Source organism: Sphaerodactylus townsendi, linkage group LG01 (assembly GCF_021028975.2).
Source record: "Sphaerodactylus townsendi isolate TG3544 linkage group LG01, MPM_Stown_v2.3, whole genome shotgun sequence".
NCBI classification, from domain to species: Eukaryota; Metazoa; Chordata; class Lepidosauria; order Squamata; family Sphaerodactylidae; genus Sphaerodactylus; species Sphaerodactylus townsendi.
In genome coordinates this window covers 43645122-43672125 of record NC_059425.1, presented here as the reverse complement: position 1 = coordinate 43672125, position 27004 = coordinate 43645122, and the positions used below count along the sequence as shown (strand labels likewise).

Here is a 27004-nt window from a genome sequence, read left to right as displayed (position 1 = left end):
CACAACAGAACTTTTTGTGATGGATGGCAGGACAACCCTTGTGGTTTAAATAAGTGTATTAACAGGTAACAACAGGAAAAATTAACAGCTACTTTCTGGGTTTGAACTCTCCCAATTCCAGCTTTAACTGTTTTCTTGGTTCTTTAACTCCTCCCTTCAGTTCAAACTCTTAAAGGCACATCTCATCACAGAACTCAGAAGGACATGTGAACTACTTGAGTTTAATTGGATGCATGAAGTTTTTAGGATTTGAAAGGAGTCCTGGGAATTGCTGGGAACACTGAGACAGTACTTACTGCATAGGAGGTGAAGTGGAGAGACATCCCAGCTTGCTTGCTCAGAATCAGCAGCAGATTACAATTGCTCCTGAGTAACAATACTTTGTAGCCCAGAAATGCATGTTAAAAAAGGCAGGACACTGTCATTATTTTAAAGTTTATTAGTTAAAATATTTCCAGTTAGTTCAATATGCTTATCTAAATATCTAAAACAATAGTTGCCTCAATGTATTTCGTCTAACCATCAAACAAAAGAGCATGTTTCAATGGGTATTTGTTGCTGTGATGGTTTTCAAAAGTTCTTTCCAGTTAGTTTTTAGCACACATACAAACAAATGCAACCTTTCCTCAGAAAATATTGGCTTGCATTTCTCCTAAGTAGTATTTCCATTCCAGGGAAATCACATTTTCTTAGCTCTCAAAATTGTGATTTTGTTGTTGTTTCAAACAGAAAACGGTAAACTGTCTTTTTATTTGTGAAGCTTGCTAAACATTGTGAAACTTGTGATGTTAACAATAGAGAGCCCTCCCTCCATTCTCTGTTTCTGAAAATCCTAACTCTTTCAAACTCTGGCTTTCAAAGGCAGAAAATCTTATTGTGGAACTTAGGCTACTTTGTTCAGATTTTTTCTGCACCAAGTATATACAGTTGTAATTCTGTTATTGATGACAGAAATTACAAAAGGAACACAGGAACAATAACAGCAGTGACACATACACATTAAGTCAGTTATGTTTTTGTCTGTGCAAAAATCAATGAAAGCTGTTGATAGAAGAAAAATCTGTTGTTTGCCTTCCTTTATTAAGACTTCCTTTGTTAGGACTTAAATAATAAACAAAAAAGGAAAAACATGGTGTAATATAGACAAAAACAAGACCTCCTGCGATACGATTTGTTTTGTAGAAAAATATATGCACTGATGAAGGCTATTGAAACAGGACTGAACTGGCAGCCTGTTTGCTGTTGTGTTACTTGGAATTGTTTTGGAGGAGACTGCCAAGCTGCTGTGTTTGGAATAAAGCCACATGGGACTGCAGTACAAATGGTTTAAAGACTTTATTGATAACAACTCAGCAAAGAAAGATTTTTACGACCACAGTGCTATCATATGCGAACTTATTAGCAGCCTTTGTTACACAGGAGTTCTTGTTTTGTCTGTCTTCCTTAACTCAGATGACATTAGTTTTCTTAGGGTCCATTGCACAACACAACCACATTTTATTAAACCATTGTTTAAGTGGCATCCCCCACAAACCCATCCCTTCCAGTACATTGCAGAAATCAGTACAATTTGTTTTAGGCTCAAAATCAGCAGCAGTTTCCAATGTCTTCATGTTTCAGGAGAAAAAGTGTGTTTTTGGTGCCATTTTCTCATTTTAGCGTGTTGCAATTTTTTCCTGACTAACCACTGCAATTTTTTTCTGAATAACCTCAAGAGGGGGGGCACAGTCAGTGGGGGGAATATACTATATGTCCCAGTGACAAATCCATAAATTGCATAACCCAGTATATAAAATGAAACCTTAGATTGCTTATTTTTATATTGCAATTTTCTTTGATAGCAAAATAATTCTAACAACTAGTTTTAGCTGTCTATCAGTTCTTCATAAGTGAACTGTTCCACTTGCACTTGTACATTTTTTAAAAGTAATATTGACATTTGATTGATCCAGATAGCACTATTTGTTGGTCATAATTGTTTTTTTTTTCAAAAATGATGTACACGAATAATTAATCTAGCTAACATTATGTTATAGCCCATAGGACTGGTTGAAGAAAAAAGGGAGCCCCATTCTTGGCTTTTGTCCGGGGCCCCAAAATCACTATGACCATCCCTGTGAAAAAGGAACCAGAAGTTTACTTTGCCCACCAAGAAGAGACTGTGCTGGGGATCATGGGATCTGCATGGATAAAAGTCATGTGGGTTCTATAGCTGAGAGAGGTAACTTGAATGAGAAAGTTGGTTGGATCCAATTCAGTGTCTCTTGCTTCCACTGTCAAGTCTACCCTCCTTTCCACCTGCTGAGAGGCAAAAAAGGTATGATTTATTTTTAAACATTTATTCTGCCTTTTGCCTCAACAAAAGAGCACTTCTGAATCAGAGTGGTGTTTGGCACAATGGGTGGAGATGAGAATGGGGAAGTGTAATAATGGAGAACCAGGACGGGAGAAGACCCCTTGTCTGTTTTCATGCAACTTCAAACCTTTTAGCCACCCCCCACCCCCTGCCATGTGACTGGCAACCAGATGGCTGATGCTCCTAGGTCAATGACATAAAAAAGTGATCAGAGTGGAGAAGAGCCACAAGGCAAGGTTCCTCCATTTTGCATCTATCATTGTTGTGCATGCAAAGGCATGTTTATTGGCAATTGTTGTGCATGCAAAGGCATGTTCATTGGCAATTGTTGTGCATGCAAAGGCATGTTCATTGGCAATAAAGCATCCATAAAGTATATTGTTGAAGACTTTCATGACTGGAATCAACTGGCTGTTGTGGGTTATCTGGATTATGTGGTTGTGGTCTCCATGTGGAGATTGGGAGCTGGTTTGCCCTACTCCTAACTCCATGTTGAGTTGGGGAGGGGGCCAGCCAGGACCCCAATCTCCATATGGGGGTTGGGGGTGTTTGAGCTTGGCTGAGGCCAGGCTTGGATTGAGCTCTAAGCTGCAGGCTTCCAGGTCAGGTGGGGCTTGGGGGACAGAGCCAATAGTATAAAATCTGAGGCCAGGCTCAAACAGGCCTCCAACCTCCATGTGATGATTTGGGTGGGGTCACCTGGCTGACTCCATCCAATTTCCACATGGAAATCCACCTCACAGAGCGATGAGGCATATTTGCATGTGTCTGGAGTTGCATTTGTTGTTGCATTTGCAATCACAGTCACAACTACATTTACATTCACATTTGCAATTGCATTTGCAAAGTTTAGGAGCAAAAATTACTTTGTGAATATAAAAGAATCTTTTTGTTTCTGAGCTTAGCATAACAGCTGATAACAAGAGGAGATGCCTAGAGGTACTCATTGGCAATTCTTTGTTGTCACTAAAAAATCTAGTGAATGTGAATTAGCCCCTAAGGATCAAATGAGATTTTTAAAATGAATCTGATCTGTGTTTCCTAGATCCAGTTTGCTTTCCTGGCAACCACAGGCATAGAAACTGTGGGGAACTGCATTAGAAAGCACCACAGGAGCTAGATTTGGGACTGGAAGGAGTGGCCTTTGCCTCTCCTAAAACCTTTTCCTGAGCCTAAATGGCCTGTCCCATTTTGGAGCTGCAGAGTGGTTTTGGAAAAGCAGCTACCTGCAGCTAGCTGCTGCAGAGAAAGTGAGTGGGTCCAGAGAACCTAGTCCTAGCTGGTTAAAAATCCAATTGCGTTTTCTGGCCCTTTTAAGATTAGAGGCAGGGAGGTGTATTAATTATTTATAGATATATTTTTATATTCTTTTGTCTTCTACCTAAGCATTTATATTCTTCTTCTAACAATTAAAAAAATCATTCTGCATGCATCTTTATTGTTTAATTTTAAACCTTTCTATTCTGCTTTTTCATGCAAAGAGGGTACCCAAGGTGGCAAACATCAATACATTAAAACATTTCAACATTAAAATAAATTTTTAAATAAACTATATAAAATAGTTCAATAAAAACACACACACACAGAATACCAAAACCAGTTATTGGACGTATGCCAAGTAAAACAAAAGTCTTTACCCAACAACTGAGGCAAAGATGACTCTCTTTGAGGCAAAGATGACTCTCTGGGGAAAGAGTTCCGCAGTTTTGATCCCACAGCTGAGGAGGCCTTTCCTAAGATTGCTGCCCATCTTGCCTCAGATGAAGATGATTGGAATGGGTGGGCAGGTTCACACAGGGGAAGGCAGTCCTTAAGGTATGTTGGCTCCAAACCATATACGATTTTAATGGTCAACATCTGCACTTTGAATTGGGCCAGGAAGCAAACTGGGATCCAGTGTAGATGGAATTTAGATGCAGTTTGTAAACAGTTTTCAAGGGCAACTCCATGTAGACAGCATTGCAATAATCCAAACTTAGCACTACTAGAGTATGCATCGCAATGGTAAGAATTTTCCTGCTGAGGAAGGGCCACATCTAAGTAAGAATCACAGCAAGATAATATACATGGAGCATTCTGAATACTTTAAAAGCATGATATAAGGGCCAGTTATTAATAAAAGTGCTAATTATTATTAGTTTGTAAAGGCCAAACTGCATGTGGTGTTGAAGAACTCTTGTTGAGTCCCCAGTGTAGAGGTTAGTCTTAAAAAGCTGCTCTGGGGCGTCCCCACACGGATTGGGGCATGCATTCTGAGGAAAGTTGGATCATTACTCTTTGCCCTTGGGCTGTTTCCTTGATCAAAGTCAGCCTCTCTGGGCTGCTTTTAGCTAAAGTAGGATAGAAGGTAGGTACTCACACTGGGCTTGTCTTTTTTCCTTGTCAGGGCTTAAAGTAACCCAAGAACTCCAGTTTCAATAACAGGTTACATGTAGAACTGAAGAGTTAACCCCCCTCCCAATTTTACAACTTAGGGTTGCCAGCTCTGGGTTGGGAAATACCTGGAGATTTTGGGGTAGAGTCTAGGGAGGGAGGGGCTTGGAAAGAAGAGGTATCTCTGAAGAGTACAATGTCCCAGAGTCCACCCTCCAAAGCAGTGTCTAAAGACTTCTATAATAAAGCTAATATTTGAATCTCAAATGTTTTCCACAACCTTTTATTATAACTGCATCCAGTACTTTAAACTCAAATGTAAATTTCTTGAATATGATTCAAATAGGTCTCATAACAGTACAAAAGTAAACATCCTTAAATAATACACAAAGGTACAGATTCTCTGTGTCAAATACAACATATAAGGCTCTTCAAAAGAAACATTCAGATTCTCTGTTTCCAATAAAATTAAAGAGAAATAGCTCAACTAACAAACAAAAACAGTCTCACACTCTTTTGGGCTGATCAGACACTGGTATGGTTTGATCTTGTTTACTCTTCTTATTGGCCCGGGTAATACAAATGTCACTTTCCTGAGCCATTCCAATCGATACTTCATATGTAATTTTGCTCTTCGGGACAGCATTTAGGCAGCACTTCTCCTTTGCCCTGCTTGTGTCCTCAAAGGCTTGCATCCTCAAACCATACCTGTGTTTGATCAGTCCGTATTTGAAACAAAGAATCTGTACCATGTGTATTATTTAGGGCTGTTTGCTTATGTACTGTTATGAGACATATTTAAATTATATTCAAGTAATTTACTTCTGAGTTTAAAGCATTGGATTCAGTTATAAAAAAAAGTTGTTGAGGACATTTGTGATTTAAATATTAGCTTTGTTATAGTAGAACTTAGATACTCAAAGCCACTGGTGCAGAGTGGTTCTTTAATTAGCTTCAGATTTACCTACCCCTACTCATTATTAGGATGGTGGATTCATTACCTGGAGCTTAGCAACCCTGCTACAAGTGTAGTCTCTGACTGTTCCATTATGGCTGCTTTTTTTAGATGAAATTGTGGAACTTCAACATCATATCAAGTTTGAATATAAGTCACTATTGTGTTCTTTAATATGACTAGATTGCCTTTCCTTCTTTTAAAATAAAATGCTTGTGCTAAGTTCTGTCTTCAGTTTCAAGATACTATTCCCCACTGTTATGTGGCTTGGCACAGGCAAAGAAAAAACACAAAACAGGATTTTTAATAAAACAAAGTTTTATTATTCTATTATTCTTACACCCCTGCTGGTACTACACAGGGTATGAAGATGATGGCTTATTTTTTGCCCTCAGCTTATTTTTGCCCTCAGCATCTGGTATTCAGAGGCCAAATGGGGATCCTTTGGAAGAGGATCAGTTAGATCTTCTGGCTTCTTGTCCCCAACGAAAGGGTTATATTCAGTGGTGGGATTCAAATAATTTAACAACTGGTTGTTTACAAGCACCATTTTAACAACCGGTTCTGCCGAAGTGGTGCGAACCTGCTGAATCCCACTACTGGTTATATTCCCAACATCAGATATTTACATTGGTTGCTCTATCCTGCTTTTCCTTTGGAAAATTCAGACGCGTTTATATGGAAATCTCACTGATGTCTCATCCAAGTATAGTCACTGCCTCCAGGTGGGAGCTGGAATTATCCCAAAATTACAGTTAATCTTCAGACTACAGAGATCAGTTCCCCTGGAAAAAAATGCTGGTATGGACTTGATGATAATCTGGACATAGGGTTGCCCAGAGAGATTCCTTGAGAGATTCCTTGGGAGATTCCTTGAGATTTGTTGGTGGGAGGGAGCTCAACAGGGACGTGGTGCCATAGAATCCATCCTCCAAAGCTGCTACTTTCTCCAGGGGAACTGATTTTGGATAAATAACCAGCTAATCAATGATGAATGGAGCAGTTAAGACCAACAAAGATGGACGGGATTTAAAGTCACTTTCATTTTGGTTTTCCTTGTTTTACTTTTATCAATTTGGAGGCTTCATCACAAGGAAGAAGGGCTCAAATTAGTGTGCTTTTTCCTTGAAACAGGGACATGAAATTTTGTAGACATAATTTTATTCACCGGCAATCTGATGACTCTCCAACAGTCTTCTTCTTTTTTTAAAGTACCCTGTAAAAATGAATGCATAATAGAAAAATGTCTGGAGGGTGGCTCTGCGTGCTTTGGGTTTGTTATGTTTACACAGAATCAGCTGAAAAGTTAAATAAAGAGATAGAAAGATGTACCATTCAGTTGTTTGAATACATTATTTTTAACTAAGTAGTTGGCATTCACATACTGGGCAAAGGCAAAGCAGCATGAATTGGTAAAAAATGAGGATCATTGCTCTGAATGAACATCACTGAGTATCCCAAAGGGTATCTGTTCAACTTCTGCTTTTTAAATATATGGACATTTATTTTAATTTGGATTTAAATGCTCCTCCGCTTTAGTTATAATTGTTTAACACTGCAGCTGTTTTATACAGTATACACATCAGTTAAGATAATACTTCAGTGCCAGGACTTAGCCCTAGGTGGTTGTGGTGGTGGAAAGTGCTGACATGGTCATCCCATACGGTTTCCAAGGCAAGAGACAAACAGAGATGGTTTGCCATGGTCTGCTTCTGTGTAGCAACTCCGGACTTCCTTGGATGGTCTTCCATCCAAGTTCTATCCAGGGCCCACTCTGGGCTCATGCCCAGCATAATTATTGCGGGTAGTTAGGTTCCTTAGGTCCCTCTCAGAGGGGTCTTAAAATGTTAATGATTTGGCAATCAGCTATGAGGCATTTGTGAGCTAGTTCACGGTCAAAGTCTTGTTCTGCCATCAAGATCTTCCCTCCAATATTGATACGATGAGCAAACTGGAGACCCCTTTGGCCATTTTCAGGTCCCATCTTGGACCGTTTCAACTGACTCTCCTGGCCCAATGCTTGACAAAAATCTTGCTGCTGTGATGCCACCATTTGATTCTTAGACCTGTGCCCATCATGGCTGGTTAGGGTTAGTAGTGATAGAGTACAGGGCCCCTGGTGGACATTATTAGTCTATCTCTGAGCTCAGGTCTTTCCTGGGAGGCTGAAGGAGGAAGTGGTGAGACTGCTCTTGAAAAAACCCCCACTAATCCTTATGATCTGTCCAACTGCTGCTCAGTATTGAATCTTTTGTTCTTGAGTAAGAAAGTGGAGAGTGGTGGTGGAGCAGCTCCAGGTCTTTCTGGAGGATGCCTCAACCCTGGACCCATTTTAATCTGGTTTCTGCTCTGGCCATGGGATGGAGACATGACTTGCCACCCTCACAAACAATCTTCGTAGGCAACTAGATTGGAGCGGTTTGGTATTGCTGTTATTACTCAGACTGATAGCAGTATTTGACATGGTTGATCACAGTTTTTTGACCAGGTCTGGGTTGCATGGAATAGTCTTGCAGTGACTGATCACATTCCTCCAAGACCAGGGACAGAGGGTAGCGTTAGGGGAGAGGACTTTGGTGTGTGGAGTCCCTCAGGGACCAATCCTCTCTCCAGTGTTATTTAACCTCCTGACTAGACTACTGTAAATTTCTGTTTGCAGGGCAGCCCTTGAGATTGCTCCAGAAGCTTCAGCTGGTCCACAATACAGCAGTGAGTGTTCTTATGGGTATGTTGTTAAGCTATCATATCCAGCTGCACTGGCTCCCAGTTAAACACTTGATCAGGTTTAAGGTTTTTGAATTAATCTTTAAACCCATAAACAGTCTGGGACTGCCATACCTGTGGGATGAACATACTCCCCAAAGGGCATACACTTGACTGGGAGAACTTGCTGGTGTTCCCTGGCTATAGAAGCATCTAGCTGTCCTTAGCCAGGGCCAGAGCTTTCTTGGTTCTGCCCTGGTGGAATGCTCTGCCAACTGCAATCTAGGCCCTGAGGCGTTTGGCTCAATTCTTCAGGGTCTGCAAGATGGAGATCTGTACCAGGCTTGTATTTGTATATGGTTACATCTTTGCTGGTCTTTATTTATTTGCCTTTATTCTTATTTATCTTATTTGTCTTATTTCTTAAGTAACTAGATCTAATTTTTGGTTTTGATTCTCTCCTTTATGTTCCTCCTTACTTGCTTGATCACCCAGGAGGTATGATGAAATTGGAGTGCCAATTGGTATTTTAATTGTTGTGGTTTTAATTCTATATAAAACATTTGATTGTTTTAAATGACTTACGCTGATAGCTACAATGCGCCTGACCTGGGTGGGGAAAGGGTAGGATACAAACCTAATAATTTTTTTAAAAAAGTCTTGGCCCTGTAGAAGGGTGGAATAAGGGTGTGGTATGACGTTTCAAGAAAATGCAAGGAAAACTTGAGAATATACCTGTGCTAGCATCACTACCTGAAGAGCTCCAAAATAAGGAACACCTTGGGAGACCGTAAGAAAACTATGTACAATGTATATCAGCCTATTACCAGTACTTTATTAGAATATAGTCTGGTGTTACTTTTAGTAGTTAAGTAGTGTTGCATTGTATGAAATGCAGCGCCATTGCAATATAATAGTAAACATAGAGCAGTTTGGTTCTGGTGGGTTTTCCGGGCTGTGTGGCCATGGTCTGGCCGTGAAAGCCTTCGGCAATACACAGAACAGTTTCTTGAAATAAGGTACAGGCACCAATCTAGCCTGTGTAGTGGGCATGTGTTTTACTTTCTCAGGGGGACTGTGGACCAGCCTGGCTGGAGTTATGCCACTATACATCTCTATTTGCCTGGGAAGTAAGATTTCCTTCATGCATCCAAGGAGATGACTGCAAAAATTGTCCTCTCTAATTTTTTTTCTTATCCTGAAACAGACTAATACAGATATGTATTAGAAAGCCTAAGCAGGTCTACTTAGAAGTAAGTCTCATATTATTCAGTGGGGCCAGGAAGCAGGATTGTTGCCTGTGAGCGCTAGGATGCTGCCAGGAAGCAGCATGAACACTAGCATTGTGCAAAAATGTTTTGCTAAAATTTGGATTTGGGTCTCATGACCTGAAAATATTCACTAAACCCAGATATTCTCAAACCCTCATACTGGGAATATCTGAATCCCTCCAACATTCAGGTCTATTACACCCAAATCCCAATTTTACCGCCTCCCATTTCCCCCTCTCCATCTCCTTCCACTTACTTTGACTCCAGGCCTGCAGTGTCTGTCTCGGAGCCCTTTGTGGAGCTCAGGAGCCATGGCTGTGGTAGGTGCAGAGCTGCCTCAGAGCCCCACATGGAGGCTGGAGGCAGCAGCAGTCCAGATGAGTCCACTTTGCAACTCTGTGCCACCCTGCACCTCTGAGCGCCATGTAGAACCCAGAGGAAGCTGCAGGTGAATTTTGCACTGCCCTGGCAGGCTACCAGGTAAGTAAGGGAGAGGGGATGGGGAGTGGGGATTCCCTCTCCAGACGTTAAAAACAAAATTGGTGGGCCAAACTGGCCAAATCATGCTGAAAAATTCAGCATCACTCAGGATCGGCTTTTTGGGTCCCTTTAAAATTGCCACCATTTTTCAGAAGGACCCCCCCCCCCCCCCCGAAAAATACCGCTAAGGTATTTTTCAGGGGTTTTTTGGTTTGGCTTTACTGAAGCCACACCCCTAGTGATCACTAAGGTTTTTTTTGTCTGGGAGAAATGCCAGAGGCAAACAATGGGTGCAGACAGTTCTATTATTATCATAAGTTGCTTCTGGACCACAATATCCATGTGTTGCAAGAAAGGGAAGGGACAAAACCATCTGGTAGTGTCTCTTGAAACATTCATGAGTCAGTCTTCTGTACTCCCCCCCCCAATGCTTTCAGTGTGCTGTTTACTCGTTTAATTTTAAAGTGCAGCAGATTTATTTCTTCAATTGAATGTACAGTCATTTCCCTTCCCCTAAAATAAAAGAAAGAATAATTTTTAAGGCACTGGAAACCTGCTTTGGAGGCAAGATGAGTTTGTGACATCACTGGTCAACTGGTACAGTGCACAGCTGGCTCCTTTTACAGACATACAAAATAGGTTTCCTCTAAAGATAGTCCAGGTGAGAAGATTAGATATTTGATCAAACACAGTGATAGCATTGGGCCTGCCACTAAAATGGTATACATCTGCGCAGTTAACTAACTTCATGAGCACTATGTTAGGACTTGCATCTATCAGGCAGAGCTAATGGGAAACAAGCCTTTGCACAAACCATGGAATTGCACCCATGCAGAAGACATCTCAGGATGCCCTAGTAGCTTCAGTTGGGAATGCTACATGTGCCCTCGTGCAGCTGCATAGTGCAAAGCTGTGCATGAGTAAAATGTGGAGGTGTTGGGGAAGTTGGAGAGAGTAAGCAACAAAATAAAATCCAATCAGTGATGTAGGTAAAAATTTTGTATGGGGTGGGTTGGGGGCCCCCCAACCCTGGGGGCATGGCCACACCTCCCCAAGGCCTGCCCCCTCAGCTCCACCCCCGCCAGCCCCTGCCTGGAGACAGTGCTCTGCCAGCCCCTGCCTGGAGATGGAGGCTCTGCCCCGTCTGGCTCCGCCCCCTGCTGAGCCGGCAGCTGGCAGTCCCTTCTGCTCTCCTCTCCGGGGAGGCCACAAGAGACTGCCGTCTCTGGCCTCAGAGAGCTGCCATGCATGGCATGCATGCCATGGCAGCTCTCTGAGGCCAGAGACGGCAGTCTCTTGAGCCCCACCCCCCATCCTCACTACTCTTGAGCCTCACCCCCCATCCTCACTACTCTTGAGCCTCACCCCCCATCCTCACCCCCCATCCTCACAAAGCCCCTTGAGCCCCACCCCGCATCCTCACTACTTATAAAAGCAGCTCTCTGAGACCAGGGACTGCAGCCTCTTCTCCCCGGAGGGGAGAGCAGAAGGGACTGCTGGCTGGGAGCCCAGCCGGTTGGAGGGGGAGCTTTGGACATGTAATGGGGGAAGTTGAGCCCAGGAAACCCTCCCTTACCTACGTCCTTGAATCCAATTCTTCTTATGTCAAGGGGATCAGGAATCTATCTTTTACATCAGTAAAAAGCACTTTTGATTGAGGAATATATAGATTCTGAAATGATTTGAGCAATTTTTCTACAGAGAGTTGAACAGAACACACAACTTATGTCTAGCAGACTGTAAGTCTCCAATGGCAACAGCATAATTGTCTCTTAGGATCTCCTTTCAGTCATGAACATATAATAATAAAATGCCCACAGCTAACTTGTTTATCTTTCCTCCCACCAGTAGGAACTAGCAATGGCCCTTTCCGCATGGGCCAAAAACGACGGCCTGGGGGCGGTAAAAACGCCGCCTTCGATGCGCCGTTCGCCGATATGGCGAGCGACTTGCTGCACGTAGCGGAGCTTGGCGCCGCACCTGGCTGCCCTCCCCACTCCCCAGGGGCCGGTGTCAAAGGCCGCCTAAAAACAACAACCCTTTACTAAGGGTTGTTGTTGGGAAAGCGTCTTCAGCCCGGCGGTCGCCGACCTCGCAGAACCGCCATCGCCCGGGGAGCAATGCTGTCTCCCTGCCTCTTCCCCCTGCCCCGTCCCACTCACCTTGTCCCTGTCATAAAGCCATGCCTGTAGCCGGTACAAAGCCCCGCCCACACTGTCCTCCAACCCCTGGAGGCCTGGAGGGCAAGCGTGGGCGAGGGCTTCGACGACCAGCTTGAGGCGACGGCGAAGAACAAGGGTAATGGAGCAGAGCTAGAAGGCAAGTTCGTCGCCGAGCCGCCCTCGCCGCTTTGCCGAGCCTCTGCTGAGGCCGATCCGCGTCGATGCATGCGAGATGGCGCGCCAGCCTCCACGCTGGCGGAATTCTGTTGCATAAGCGCGGATGGGGCCAGGGAGGAAAACCCAGTCGCGAGGGAAGCAGCAGCCAATGAGGAGGGGCGAGAGAATCTGTCTATTAATGTATATATAAAGGGTGAAAATATTCTAACTGGTAACCTAGGTAGCAATGAGATATGCTAGACCACTCCACTAAGAAAGGGCTTTGCTCTGTGGCAAGATCCAGAGTTATCAAGAGTATCTTGTTCAAACAAGAATGACACTGACTGCCAGTTCACTTCACGGTTCCATTCAAAGTACTAGTTATTATTTTAAACTACTAAACAGCATGGGGACAATAAAGGAAGCCTGTTCCCATGTGAACCTGACAGCTTTGATAAAGATTTTGCTTCACGTGTCTGTACTTTCAGAAGTAACAGGGTGGCTAGAAGAGACAGAGTCTTTGTGTTGTGGAACCTTGGCTCAAGAATTCCCTCCTTACAACCACTTTCCCAGTGTTTGAACTGGGAACAGATATTTCTTTTATCTCAGGTCCCTTTTTCTGATTAGATTCTATTGGTACAGCAATCCCCAGTGTGGTACTCATAATTGTCCAGGCACCCACATTTGCCATGGCACCCACCAATATATCTCCTAATGCCTACTTCCCCAACGCATACTTTTTTGTGTTTCTTTCACCTTATTGAAGCAGGATGTTCTTCAGAAGAGTCTGGGAGACATTTGGGTCTTCAGGAAAATGCTTGGCTTAGAGCCTTCTAAACTTTTGTACCCCATGGCACACTTTCTTTGGTTATACCCATTTCCTGTTCTCAACATTCCCTAGGTGCTCACAGGTTCAATAAAATTGGAGACCCCTGTAAACTGGGTTTTTAGCAGATGTTTGCTGTTGTTAACCTTATAACTTTTTAATGTTGCCACTTACAGTCTTATCTTTTAAAAATTTTTTCCTGCAAGTCTTTTAAATAATTGAGCGATATGTGTTAGGGTATTTTTGTAGAAACAAGAAGCTGCTCTGAAGGCAAGTTGGATGGAAGAAATGTTTCCAACAAATAATTAAATAAACCAGGGTCCCCAGCTATTCGGGAAGCAATTTAGTACTTCGAGGCTATACAAAAAGAAAATGCAGTTTAATGCAATTAATTTTACTTCTTGATTCTATCGCTGCCTACTTGCACTTTTAATGTGCCCTGTTCTTTAAACTAAGTGCAAATTGTTCCGCAGGCACTGCGCTTTCCATGGCTGTCAAAGCAAAAACCATCACAATCAATAACGCCAGTAGGGCCACTTAATGGAGCTGACAAGGGATTGATTTGACATTTTCACTAGCAATTCAAAATCCACAGGACCAAACCATATCAAGGGAGGAAAGGTCCTTCCAAGTTAATCTTCAAGTCATTTTGGAAACGCTCATTATTTTATGAAAAGGCAGCATAAGAAGGCTAAGCAAGATGAATGGAAGCAAAATTAAAGGTGCATTGAGATCATGTCAACAGTGGCTCTCCTCCTATGTCCAGTTTGACCATTTAGACTGAGACTGCAAGTCTCCAGGGCCATTTTGGATGTGGGGGGTGGGGGACAGGAATCACACCAACAATGATTCAAAGGCTTGTTTCTGAATATATTTGAGATTCAATTGTGAAAAAGCAGAGCATTTCATGAGCATTTGTTGTGAGTTTTTTTTAAAGTATTTCATGGTAACTATAAAAATGTTACAAACAAACAATCACCTTTTTCATTCTCTTGAAGCAAAGGAGTTTCTCTCTTTGGCATGCATGCCTGGTACATAGGCCCATTGGTTTGTTTTGTAACTGCTTGTAAAAACAGCCATTCAGTATATGGAGCTACTGAGTTAACTAGAAAAACAGGCATTCTACCCTGAACCGTCATCACATGTGGTTTGAAATCTGGGTAAGGGTTTGTTTCTTAGTCTTACTTACAAGTAAATATGCATAGTTGGTTTCTTTGAAGCCAATGGGGCTGAAATTCTATTTTATTATTATTGTCGGCTAACTATTACATTTGTATCTCCCCATTTTGCCAAGGAACTTGAGACAGCATACAGGGGTTTGTCTATTTCATCCTTACAACAACCCCAGTGAGGTAGGCTAGGTTGACAGAGAGAGAGCAACTGGCCCAAATTCATGGCTGAGTGGATGAACATGCACGAAGCTGCTTTATACCAAATCGGTCCATCAGTCCATCAAGGGCATTATTGTCTAACCAGACTGGCAGCAGCTTTCCAAGTCAGAGGTCTTTCACACAGTGGTGGGATCCAAAAATTTTAATAACTGGTTCCAATGGTGGTGGGATTCAAACAGTGGCGCCGCCGGACAAACGCACCTCCAGTCCCTATTGGGCAGGGAGGTTGCTTTAGTAACCCCTTCTCGGCACTCAGAAAAAATTAGTAACCACTTCTAGAGAAGTGGTGAGAACTGGTTGGATCCCACCTCTGCTTTCACATCACCTAATGTCAAGTCTTTTTTAAACAGGAGTGCCAGGGATTAAAGCTGGAACTTTATGCATGCAAAGCTAATGCTCTTCCATTAGACACGACCCATCTTTAAAACATTACGCTTTTTTGAACATTATGAAGCTACCTTATACTGAGCCAGACCGTTGGTCCTCCACCTTAATATTGTCTTAGTATTGACAGTCACCAGCTCTCCACTGTTTCAGACAAAGGACTTTCACGTTACCTACTGGCAAGTGCTTTTTAGCTGAAATGACTAGAGACTAAACCTTCTGCATGCCAAACACTGAGCACAACCCTCCTTTTAAGTGCTCAAAATCACATCCTAATCTGACAGTTCACCTTGGCTCCATGTTGACTAAAGAATTAGAAAAAGCTCAGCCTACAATTTTACAATTTAACTCAAGGAAATGTATTTACTAATAGTTCAGGCCCTATTGGTAACAACTGAATGCTGGCTGATAACCACCTGATCATGACACCAAGATTAAATAAGGGCTGTCCTGTGAGAATGGGTCATCACTCACCAGAGGAAGTACTTTTGTATTTCACACAGGGCTGGTATGAAGGACAGGCATCACTGGGTAGTTCCCCATGAAGGCCTGCCATTGTGTGGCACAGAAATCGCAGCCTGATCTCTTTCTCTGAATGGTGGCAATGATGCCCTTTGGCCCATACCTTCTCTTGCCTTTGACATGTGCATCACCACTCCAGTGTCAGTGCCCATGTTGCTGCCTCAGAGAGCAATTAGATGTAGCAGCAGCCATTGGGTATATGGACAGGGTAGGAAGCTAAAAGTGGTAGCTATTTGTTCAACTAGGGAGATGAGCCAAAAGCAACATGAAGTAGGAGCTTCAGCTGCCATTCACTTGCCAGCCTTATCTTCTCTGTTTCTGTGAAGGCTGCAGCATTTGTGGAGCAATGTACTATATTCTGTCTCAGAAAAAGATGTTAGTGTGGTCAGTTGAGGTGCAGTGATCGAGAAAATTGTATGCTTCGGCATTAAAATATAGTTCTGAACAAATATGAGAATTATCATTCATGTTTACGTTCTGCCTTTGTCAAAAACATTAGTTTGTACATTATTAAACATGGTACTTTGATACAAGAGCATTTATGCAAAAATGTATGTTTACTTTCAAATGGATGGGGGGTGGGGACCAGGACAAGGTGGGCACTAGGACCCAGACAGACAGTGACATATCTACAGAAAATGGAGCCCAGGGCAAGAACTGATTTTGCGCCTCCCCCTCCCCCACACCCCACGAGCATCTGCAGAGGCAGCAGTGATTCTGGAAGGTTCCTTTAGATCCTGAGGCAATCTACATATACCGGTACTCAGGGAAATTACATTAAATTAGTGTTGCCAAACTCCAGGTGGAGCCCAAATCTGTTACCCTGGAAAAAATGACTGCTTTGGAGGCTGAACTCCATCACAATGTTTTCCTGCTCAGCTTCCTTCCATCTGCAACGCACACACTCACACTCCGCTTAATATTCAAATCTGCAGGAATTTCCCAACCCATTTTTCTCCCCAATAGGAACCAAAGTGACTTATGTGATGCTCCACTCCTCCATTTTACCTTCACAATAGCCCTGCAAGGTAGGTTAGGCTGAGAGTGACTGACCGAAGATCACCCAGTGAACTTCTATGGCACAAGTGTGTGTGTGTGAGGAAACTTTGGGCTTTAAAATGACTGACTGTGTTGTCATGTGGTCAATGGGTTGCCAGCTCCAAGTTGGGAAATTCGTGGAGATTTGGGGTTAGATCTTCAGGAAATCAGGGTTTGGGGAGGGACTTCAGAGTTCAGCCTCCAATACAGCCATTTTGTCCAGGGAAACTGATCTCTGTCCCCTGGAGATCAGTTGTAATTCTGGGAGTCTACCACCTGGAGAGGGGCAACCCTACAGAAGTCCTTGACATACAACGCTACATGTGTTGAAGTCAACATGTGTAGAGTAGAAATGGGTATGAGTTTGTTAGCTCTTCCCTTGTTGATGTACAGTTGCCGATTCATGAACATGAAGCCTTCCTGTATGTAGGCGTCCTATGTGTATGGAGACTGGGCTCAGTGCACTCATACCTCCTTCTCCTCTAGTGTCATGGACAGAGGGATGCAGTGTAGATTAATTCAATGGAGAGAAATCCAGTGAGACTTCTCAAAGGAAATCTGGCAATGGAGAGCCTGCTACCAATGGCTACGGAAACCCTGGCATAAATCTTCATACAACAAAGCCTCTCGACTGTATGTAGAATTGTAAAAATTCAAAATGCTACAAAATAGAAACATTCAGTCCCATGGTGTAACTGGAGGGGAAAAGGGATGGGAAAGAAAATTATGTGACCAGCAGGGAGACACAGGGAATATTGCCTTCTAATATTTCAAATTAATCAATTCCAGCAGCTTGGCAAGATCTTTGATAATTCAGTTTGGTTACTCGTAGGACACACAGTCTGGAAACAGTCTGGAGACCACAGAGACAAAAATGTATGAAGATCTTTTTTATATATATAAAAAACTGACACACAACTTCAGGCAGCTGTGCAGCTGTTTGTAGCAGTGGCTGGGAGGAATGTAGTGTTTAACCCTTTCCCCTTGGACTCCTTTCAGTTTACCATTCTAAACTGGATGTCCTCTGTTTTTGGCCCCTTTCTGAGTAAAGCAATATAGAGATTTGCCACATTTCAATCCATCTGTGAGCTGTCTTTAAAGTGCTCTGGCCAGCACAAACAATGTCTTCTTTGGTGCTGTGTTCTTTTCTGGCTACAGCAACTGGCATGCCAGTGGTGCTGCTACAGCACTATAATGCAAATCTTAGAATGTTAAGCAGAAAAAAGAACTTTGCAAAGAAAAAGGCAGGGAGAAAACAGTGGTCCTTTTGGATACTTCAAAAGGCACACTGGAGTGATTCAGAAGTGCAAGGAAGAACTGAAAACAGGAGAAAACCCTTTTCTTAAAAGGCAATGCCAACAGGATGCAAGTTGCTTTGTCTGAACAGGTAGGGGAAAAAAATCTATTAGCTGCTAGGAGCCAAACCAATTGACACAAAAAATATGTTAGCAACTCACTGTTCAACTGGATAAGGGCATTTTGAAAGAAACTTTCGTTTTTGCTTATCATTTCTTCCTCAGATGCCTTTCCATATATGGGGGAAAGATATGGGGAGCTTTTACCTTTCTGTGCACAGGTTGCAAAGGAGCTGGGATGGACCAGATTTGATTAGAGATATAGCTTGATGGGAAAGGATTAGGAATGTGGCAGTCTTAGCTGTGGAGCATCCAGGGCAGCTGCCCTTGGTCCAAGTGTGTGTGTGTGTGAGTGAATGCCCATGGTCCTGCCCGTCCCTTAATGGAGGCAAAGAAGAGGAAGAGCAGACAGGTTCCTGCTGCCACCACTTGTACTCACTCCTTCTGGCTCTTGGTTATCTGGCTTGGCAATGACCATGTCCTTTCACCTTCTCTAGGTTTGGGCATCAACCAGCTGAGCAGTAACCACAACTGCTCACTTGCCTTGCATGACGTGAGGGCTTTCCTTTGCTTAAGCCTGGATTGGCTTTGAGGGATAGACTCCTATGGGATGGTGGCCCAGGGCTCCAGAATCACTAAGATGGCCCCAGCACACACAGGTACTGCCACTGATATTCAAAACTCCCTGTCACCGCATTTTCATTTTTAAAAGGCTTCTGATAGTTCATCTCATTTGACCTGAGAGATGTGTCAGATTTTATGAACAATGGTTACTCTTTCATAACTGAGAATGATCTCAATGACTACTGCATCCCATAAAAATCACAGCTATCTTCCTTCTCCAAGTGCTGATTACAGTCAGCAGGACCCTGTCCTAATACCCACTATGATTTTCCCTCATTAAAGTTTGCTTCTAGCCACCTTATGTGGAGAGCGAAGTGCAAACTGATACTAAAATATGATCTTTCTTATCTGTCTACACAGTGGTTTCTACTCTGGCAGCACCTCAAGTAGAGTTGTGAATGTCGCTCACTATCTGATTCTTCTTTTACGTGGAGAGTCTAGGGATTGAACCTGGAACCTTCTGCTTGCAAGGCAGATGCTCTACGAGTGAGCCATGCGCCCTCCTCTCTGAAAAGGCCTCTGCCAGGGAGCCCATTAGAGTAGACCACAGTGGGGAAAGGTGGACTGATATAGTACAAAGCAACATCTTTAATCTTATGCCAATGAACAGTAACTCTTGAACAAATTAAGAAAACGTGGCATGTGTTTGTTTTCTTTGGACCTCTAAAGCATGAAATACACAAAACCTTGACAAGAGTTTTCAGCTGCCAGAAGGGATAGACAGACGATCAGTGTAAACTGAAGACCTCAATATATGTGTGATTTGTGGAGGTCAAGTGTGCATCTGATGCTCTCTAAAAGTATTGCGGAGACATTGCTTGAAATACAGGATGCACCAAATGTTTGCTAATTTCAATATTTGCTTTGATATGAGCATATCTGATGCAAAAAAACTAATTAGCACAAAAATAATAATCAACAATAATTGCCTTCTTTCTATGAGGTTCAGTGCCCTTTGGTTTCCCCGGGTGCTGCCACATCTTCTTCGTTCCAGTATTCATTTGTATTTTTACCCCTCCTTGAACTCACAGCTTTTAATCCGATTGGTGGAGGATGACTCATGTGATTCCATTTGTGCACCTTCATGAAATTCTTATGTCAGGTGTAGTCTTTTGAAGACTGGGGATGCTATGCAGAGAAAGGCAGTGGCAAACCACCCCTACTCATCTCTTGCCTTGAAAATCCCATGAGGTGGAAATTCATGGGGCTGCCATGAGTTGATTGTGATTCAACAGTGCAGTTCACTTCCTTATTGTGCAGTTCAAAGGTGTGTGTGTGGGGGGGGTGGGTGGGTGAAGTCACATTGGAAGTGACAGAAGGGTTATTCCAGTGCCAGTGCCATCAGTGCTGCATGAAGCGGCACAAATGCTGGCACAGAGGGACATAGCTTGGCAGCAGGGTGCTGCTGCACAGGAACCTAAATTGTCTATCTGATCTACAAAAGACTGTATTTTTATTGAACCATGAAGATATACATATTTTGGAAATGACGGCCAAGTTTCTTTGTTATGTTATTACAATTCACTCCAAAAGCTAGTAATTACCATTTTTTCTACATTTTTACTTATAAGTGTGTTATATTCCTTTAATTGTTAGTCCACTTTGGACCTGTTATGCCATTAAAGGCTATATGTATGTGTGTAATGTAATGTAATGTAATGTAATGTGGTATAAGGACAAATGAACTTAGGATCAAGGAGGACAAAGAAGAAAACAAATAATATTGGGAAGCAGCAGCAGTCAGAACAGTGAAAGAACTCTGAACCACACAGAAACAATCTTAAGATCATTGCTGAAAATGACACTTGATGACACTCACGAAAACGAGCAGGAAAACATAAGTACTTCTGGCTCAGCCCAACTCGAATGAGATATGCATGTCAGAGATTGTTGGTGCAGTCCGAAGGAAAGTTGCAACTTTCTAAATCCCTTAGAGTCTAACTCTGTTTAGGGTGACACTGTGGAAGGTCTAGTAAACTTGAATCAGAGGTACCTGAGTTCTAGTGCTACCTTTGCTGTGGAGTTATTTAGTGGCATTGGGCAAACTGCTCTCTCTAGGCTGCAATTCCCCATCTATGAAGCAGGAAGGATATCAATACCCTGCCTCGTACAAAACTAGAAAGCATTTTTGCAAAGCTGAAAATCTTATGTAACTGATAGTAGCATTATTATTTTATTGTGTTTTTTAAAAAAATGTTTTAACCAGTGCAGGCTGCCTAGAAACATGGGCATGAGGCAGGGTATAATTTTTTATGAATAAAGAAACAAATAAAATTATTGTTCTCATATTTGGGTGTTCATAGATTTTTTTTTCAGACTTGGATATGCCTTCTGGGAATGAAACAGAATAGTGTGAAAAGCAGCACTAAAGCTTCACCCAATATCTGAACGTATATTCATAACACCTAAAAGTAGAAAGAATCTTCAGTCATGATCCAAAGGCACATGCTGTTGCAATTTTGCTGAAGCTATGCAGGTGTGAGGTCTGAACAGTGCTTAGATGGGAAAATTCCTGGCAATCCCATGTATGCTGCCATAAAAGTTCCACGGAAGGAAGGTGGGACATAAATGTAATCAACAACATGGGAAGAAAAGAAAGCAAATTGAACATTTTGTATCAGTTCTTCATAGAAGTTAGTAGATCTAGAATATTTTGAGCCACTGTTGTGGCATTTTAATCCTTTAAAATTGGGGTGTCCAACTCTGACTCTCCAGATGAACATCTAGAGGGCCAGAGTTGGACATCCCTGCATTAAAATATCAAAACTATGGTGACCACACTCCTTCAGTTCAGACATAATGGGAAATCATGTTGAATTACAGTGAATTTGTGAAGCCTGGACACAGCTTGCAGGTACTCATTCAAATCCTGGTTTTCTTGCCAAATGCAAGTGTTACTGTGTTTTGCTCTTTCCCCCATCTCGCCTGCAGTGCCAGGAAACAAACCAAGATTAAACCAGGATCTGTGTTAGTTTGTCACCTGAAATCACAGGTGAGTCTTAACCTGATGAATAGACAAATTCTAAGCCACAGTTTCAGATTCTGGTATGATGTACTGTAATTAACCATAGTTTCTGGATTAGCCTGCACTGGATAATTACACTGTTGATGATGGTTAGTTTAATTAAACCATGGTTTGGCATGATGTCTGAACTGAGCCTCCATCATTACTCAATAATGTACCCCATTGTTATAAGTACTGATCATAATTCTCTATGTAAGGATAAAAAAGGGGAGAAATACTGACGCATTTGGGAAAACCTTTTTTAAAAAATTATTTTAAACAAATTGCATGGTTTTTTTCAATTTCAAAATTTCTACCTAGAATCGCTCGTCTCTGCCAGTCTGTTATTCATGATGGCTAGAGCACCAACACCTCCTGAAAAGCCATTTTGCCTAGTGTTTATACAGACATTCCTAGGGTAGCCATTGGCTGTCTCAGATAATTGCTTTTGCAGAAGCGCCAGAGAGACTCTGTTGGAGGCAGTGAGATCCCTCATGGAGATCATTTCCCCAGAGAGTCTTCTCCCGTCTGTGTCACTGTCATACTGTCCGTCGGTTTCCATAGAGATGTTGTGCCGGCGGAAGCGAGATCCTGGCGTGATGGCATTGCGCCGCCCAAGGCGAGCGGTTGGCTTATGGCAATCAGGGCAACATCTGCATCGAAATTTTCTTAGCATCCAGTTTAGAACCTGCTTGATTACAATCGAGATGACATTAAAAAGAGAGTATATGCAGCATACCCCCATTAATATAAACATGAAGTTCCCAAATCTGTATAATCCCTGATTTCGGTACACAGCATTTTGACTGCTCACCAGATCGCCAAATCCAATTGTACTGAAGGTGACAAAGCAGTAGTATAAAGAGTCAATATAATTCCACCCTTCCACGGCTGTGTACATGGCCGAGGCACAGCAAGCAATAGTAATGGCAAAGATTCCCAGAATCAACATCACATGATAGACCGATGGCTTCCACCCAATCAGGCTGTCTGCGTCAGAGATGGCTGAGCCCCTTCGGCAGGTTGGAGGTAGAAGACCGCTTCTCCGCAGCTGCCTCTCACGGCAAGCCTTCATGACTAAAGCCAGAAGCGAGATGATCCGTTCCAGGAAGAGATTGAAGAACAGTATAGTTCCAGCACACCCAAACAGACCATAAACAATAAGGAAGGCTTTCCCAGCTACTGTTGCTGGGGTGGACATCCCAAAACCTGGAGAGATAGAAAGAAAAAACCATTAGACTCAAACATAGCCTGAGAAATTTTAATGCCTGAACTAAAATATTCAAAAGCCATGCAGATAAGAGGAAAAATAAGAAATGCTGTTGTTCTTTAATTGTGCCTCAAAAGATTCTAGCCAAGATGGACTTCCTCACCCAACTTAACGATATCACTGGCCCTGGTTTTTACAACAAAAAAGTTGTTTTTGAAGCTATATCTTATTCCACACTCATATCTAGATCCCTCAGTTAAAGGAGTCCCAGGCAATTATGCGTACATATTAATTAACTGACTAAATCTGCATACATTTACATATGGATAAGCAATGATCCGTGAAGGGGGAAAACATCGTATTTGCTTTTAGGTGAAGCAAGAATACGTCATACAACAGACGCCACCACAGTCAAGGCATTCCTTCCTGTGTGTTAGAGAAGGAGGAATGCTTCCTTCAAGAAGGTGCCTACTGCCTGTGAACCTAAAAATATTCTTATTAAAAATATAATCCCGAAAAAGCATATTGCCCAGTTACTCAGGAGTGCTTTTTAATCAAGCAGTGTGATCAATCAGTTGCAGCCCTCCTTACATTACCTGCAAAGACTTTGGCCAACACCAGTCACTGGTGTTATGAAATCTTTTGTACCTCTTCAACTTGATTCTACACAGAGAGTCAAACAAGCAAAATTCCAACAGTGGTGGTGTATGGGATGTTCACAAACTGTCGCCTTTCTCATGTGCAGCCTGGTAGAAGTGTGTAAGCACTGCAGGTACAAACACATTCTGGGACCTACTGTGTTTCTGCAGTGGAGATAGCAAATGAGTGGGTTTATGAACTAAATAAAGTTGCTCACTCGTGATTTTAAAAATACCTTGATGCAGTGGCGGGTGGGAGCTAGAAGTGGGTTAGCAGACTGGTCCACGGAGCAGTATTTGGTTTGTAATTGATAGAGTGTGGGAATTTTTTAATGGTTTACAGGATGGAAAATGGAGGACTTTTATAGGTCAGAAGAAGGAACTTTCTAGATTTGGGCATACTAGAGAGTATAGTCAGGTTGATCAGAGGATGGAGTTAATAGATATTTTTAAAGCCCTGGCTTAAAATACCTGATTTAGTAACAAGTATCTATGTCAAAATTCCAAATAAACAGGCAGATTAATAAGTACTATAGGTGATGATTTGTGGGTCATGCTGAGTAGTAAGAGCTGGTATTTTTTAGAAAGTGAGGCTGAACACCTCCCCAAGAAACTCTTTAATCTTACCTTTTTCATAAGTGTTCACTGTCACTGTTTTGCTCATCTGCCTCAATTTTAGTGGCCATTTCCCCCTCTCTGATTAATTTTTCCTTGAGAGATACCAATCAACCATGGATCACTTGATATGATAACATCACAATGCCACATACCTAATCAAATGTGGTCATGTGTTTGTAACCCCTATGTTAAGAATGGGATGACCCAGAAAGGGGTGGAGTCTGAAGGGAACAGAAGGCTGCTGTACTCATGAGGTTGGAGGAAGCAAGGCTACCAGGCTAGGACCTGGATATATTATTATAAGCTTTTAACACCTTGTTTAAGGTAACTGCAATGTTGTTGGAACTAGTGGGAAGGGAGATGCTTAATTTGGCTATGTTGTAAATGTTAGAATTTATTGTTTCAGGGTGAAAGTTCTTTTGGGGACCTTCATTATCTTGAATCCAGTATACCAAGCTTCTGGAGTTTCATGAGCCAACCACTTGCAGGAAGAAATGGACTTGGCATTACAAGACTGTAAATAGAAGGACTTAATGAAACTTAACAGGACTTTGAAGTGTTACGTTAAATGTTAATGTTTGATGTTATATGGTAAGAAAAGTAAACCATTTTGTTTAAAATTTAATTGTTGCAAACTCCTTCCAAATTCTGCCTCTTAGAACCCATAAACTGAGGTTACATGTTGATGTCTCAAATGGCAAATGAAGACCATTAGAGATAGGGCAATGTTGGAATGAATTATTCTGGCCAATCAGGGGGTACCTTAAGCACTGAACTTTCCAAATTGCCATTGGAAAACCCTCCCTTTCCATTCTCTCCTGCTCAAGAAACAGAACTTCCTGGTTCAATAGCTATGTGCACAGCTCCTCTTCTGAGCTAGCTGGAAGAACTTAAATCTTTTGAGCATGAGAATGCATCATCACAGGGACACCAGAAACTTTTCATTTTAAGAGATATACTTGTATCAAAGAATCTGCCCATTTGGTTGTTGTGCGCTTTCCGGGCTGTGTGGCTGAGGTCTGGTAGATCTTGTTCCTAACGTTTCGCCTGCATCTGTGGCTGGCATTTTCAGAGGTGTATCACAGAGAGAAGTGTGCTACACACTGCATCCAGTGAGTAGGGAATGTTTGGTATATATTGTCCATGTTCCAGAGTGGGGAATCAATCAGTAAGTGTTTGGGTAGAACTTGCTATGCAAAGGTGTGGTTGACTGCATTGTATTGTGGGTGGGGTTTTCAGTTCATTTACATTCATATTCGCATTTGCATTCCCTGCAGTAGCAACAGTATTAGTGAATGCAAATTCTGTACTTGAGTGGAGTTCACTGTCCATGAACCCAGCATGCCCTTGGCCTTTGCTTCTGGTGTGAAGATGCCAGCCACAGATGCAGGCGAAACATTAGGAACAAGATCTACCAGACCATGGCCACACAGCCTGGAAAGCCCTCAATAACCAGTTAAGTCTGGCCGTGAAAGCCTTCGACAAATCTGCCCATCACTTCATATTTATATTCTGTGCCATCATTTGGAAGTCTATGGAATAATCAATCCAGCTTGGCAGTGCTCCTTTAAATTGAAAATGTTATTTGAAACCTTCCTCATACTTTACTCAGTGACAAACCAAGGGTTTCTTTCAAAATCTTATTTACTAGAGCATGGTTGCTGTGGGGAGGAATGGGAAATTTTAAATGGAACACTATTGATGGATGAATTAAAAATGCAACAAAACCCCATATTCAGGAGGCTGAAGTATGATAATATACTACCAGGGAGCCAGACAGCTGTAGAGATTTAGAGCTCTTGCAGGGGAAAAAATTACACCCTTGTTTGACCTCCACACCAATCAAATTCTTTTCAGTGTCATCTAAACAACTCAAGGACATTTCAAAAATAGGATGTTGCCAATTTAGCTTTCAGATCATTCACCAGTAAACACAGGGCAGGTTTTCAAAAGCAGTCCTTAACCCCAAAACTGGCCTACAATGAAAGAAAGGAAACAGATAACTGTGAACTCCGCAACTGCAGCTTAAAAGCTTACTGTAACACAGTTGAGGAAACCACAAGGTGAGCCACAGGAGTATTGCCTTGGAACACATAAGAAGGCAAAAGTCACTACCCTTCCCAAAGGCTTCTAATTTTGGAAAGTGTGTGTGTGGTGGGGGTGGGGTGGAAAGACTGCAAATTTCTGCATTGCCACATGAATATTGATATTTATTTAGTACATCATTGGTGCTCCTTTCCTCTAAGGCAGGGGTAGGGAACCTGCGGCTCTCCAGATGTTCAGGAACTACAATTCCCCTCAGCCTCTGTCAGCATGGCCAATTGGCCATGCTGGTAGGGGCTGATGGGAATTGTAGTTCCTGAACATCTGGAGAGCCGCAGGTTCCCTACCCCTGCTCTAAGGAATTCATTGTTTCTTGAACTCCATTTTATCCCCAAAGCAATCTTGTAAGGTAATGTTGAAGGCTTTCATGGCCGGATTCAACTGGCTTTGGTGGGTTTTCCGGGCTGTGTGGCCATGGTCTGGTGGATCTTGTTCCTAATGTTTCGCCTGCATCTGTGGCTGGCATCTTCAGAGGGGTATCACAGAGGGAAGTCTGTTACACACTGTGTCCAGTGAGAAGGGAATGTTTTAGTGGGGTATAAATTGTCATGTCCCCAGGTGGGGAACCAATCAGTAAGTGTTTAGGTGGAACTTGCTATACAAAGGTAGTATAGTATTGTATTGCAGGTGGGGTTTTTCAGTCCAGGGAGTGATTCACATTTGCATTCAGTTCAGGGAGGGATTCACATTTGCATTTCCTGCAGCAGCAGCAGTATTGGTGAATGCAAATCCTGTGTTTGGGTGGAGTCACTTGCCCATGAACTTAGCATGCCCTTAGGGTTTGCTTTTGGTGTTTTTAAGTACTGGTAGCCAAGCTTTGTTAATTCTCAGAGTC

At 42.5% G+C, this 27004-nt stretch overlaps 1 protein-coding gene across 3 annotated transcripts in view; it reads right to left on the bottom strand.

The window, feature by feature from the left end:
• Positions 1-451: 451 nt before the first annotated feature.
• The window catches only part of KCNK12 (potassium two pore domain channel subfamily K member 12), a 68434-nt gene continuing 41881 nt past the window's right edge, over positions 452-27004 (bottom strand). For 2 of the 3 annotated variants that reach the window (XM_048519395.1, XM_048519404.1), the window contains exon 3: positions 20416-22809. In XM_048519395.1, the coding sequence (XP_048375352.1) occupies positions 21914-22809 (896 nt within the window). In that variant the 3' untranslated portion in view covers positions 20416-21913. Of the gene's footprint in view, positions 2302-20415; positions 22810-27004 lie in introns of those variants that run through there. The other variant, XM_048519412.1, reaches the window with a different exon arrangement.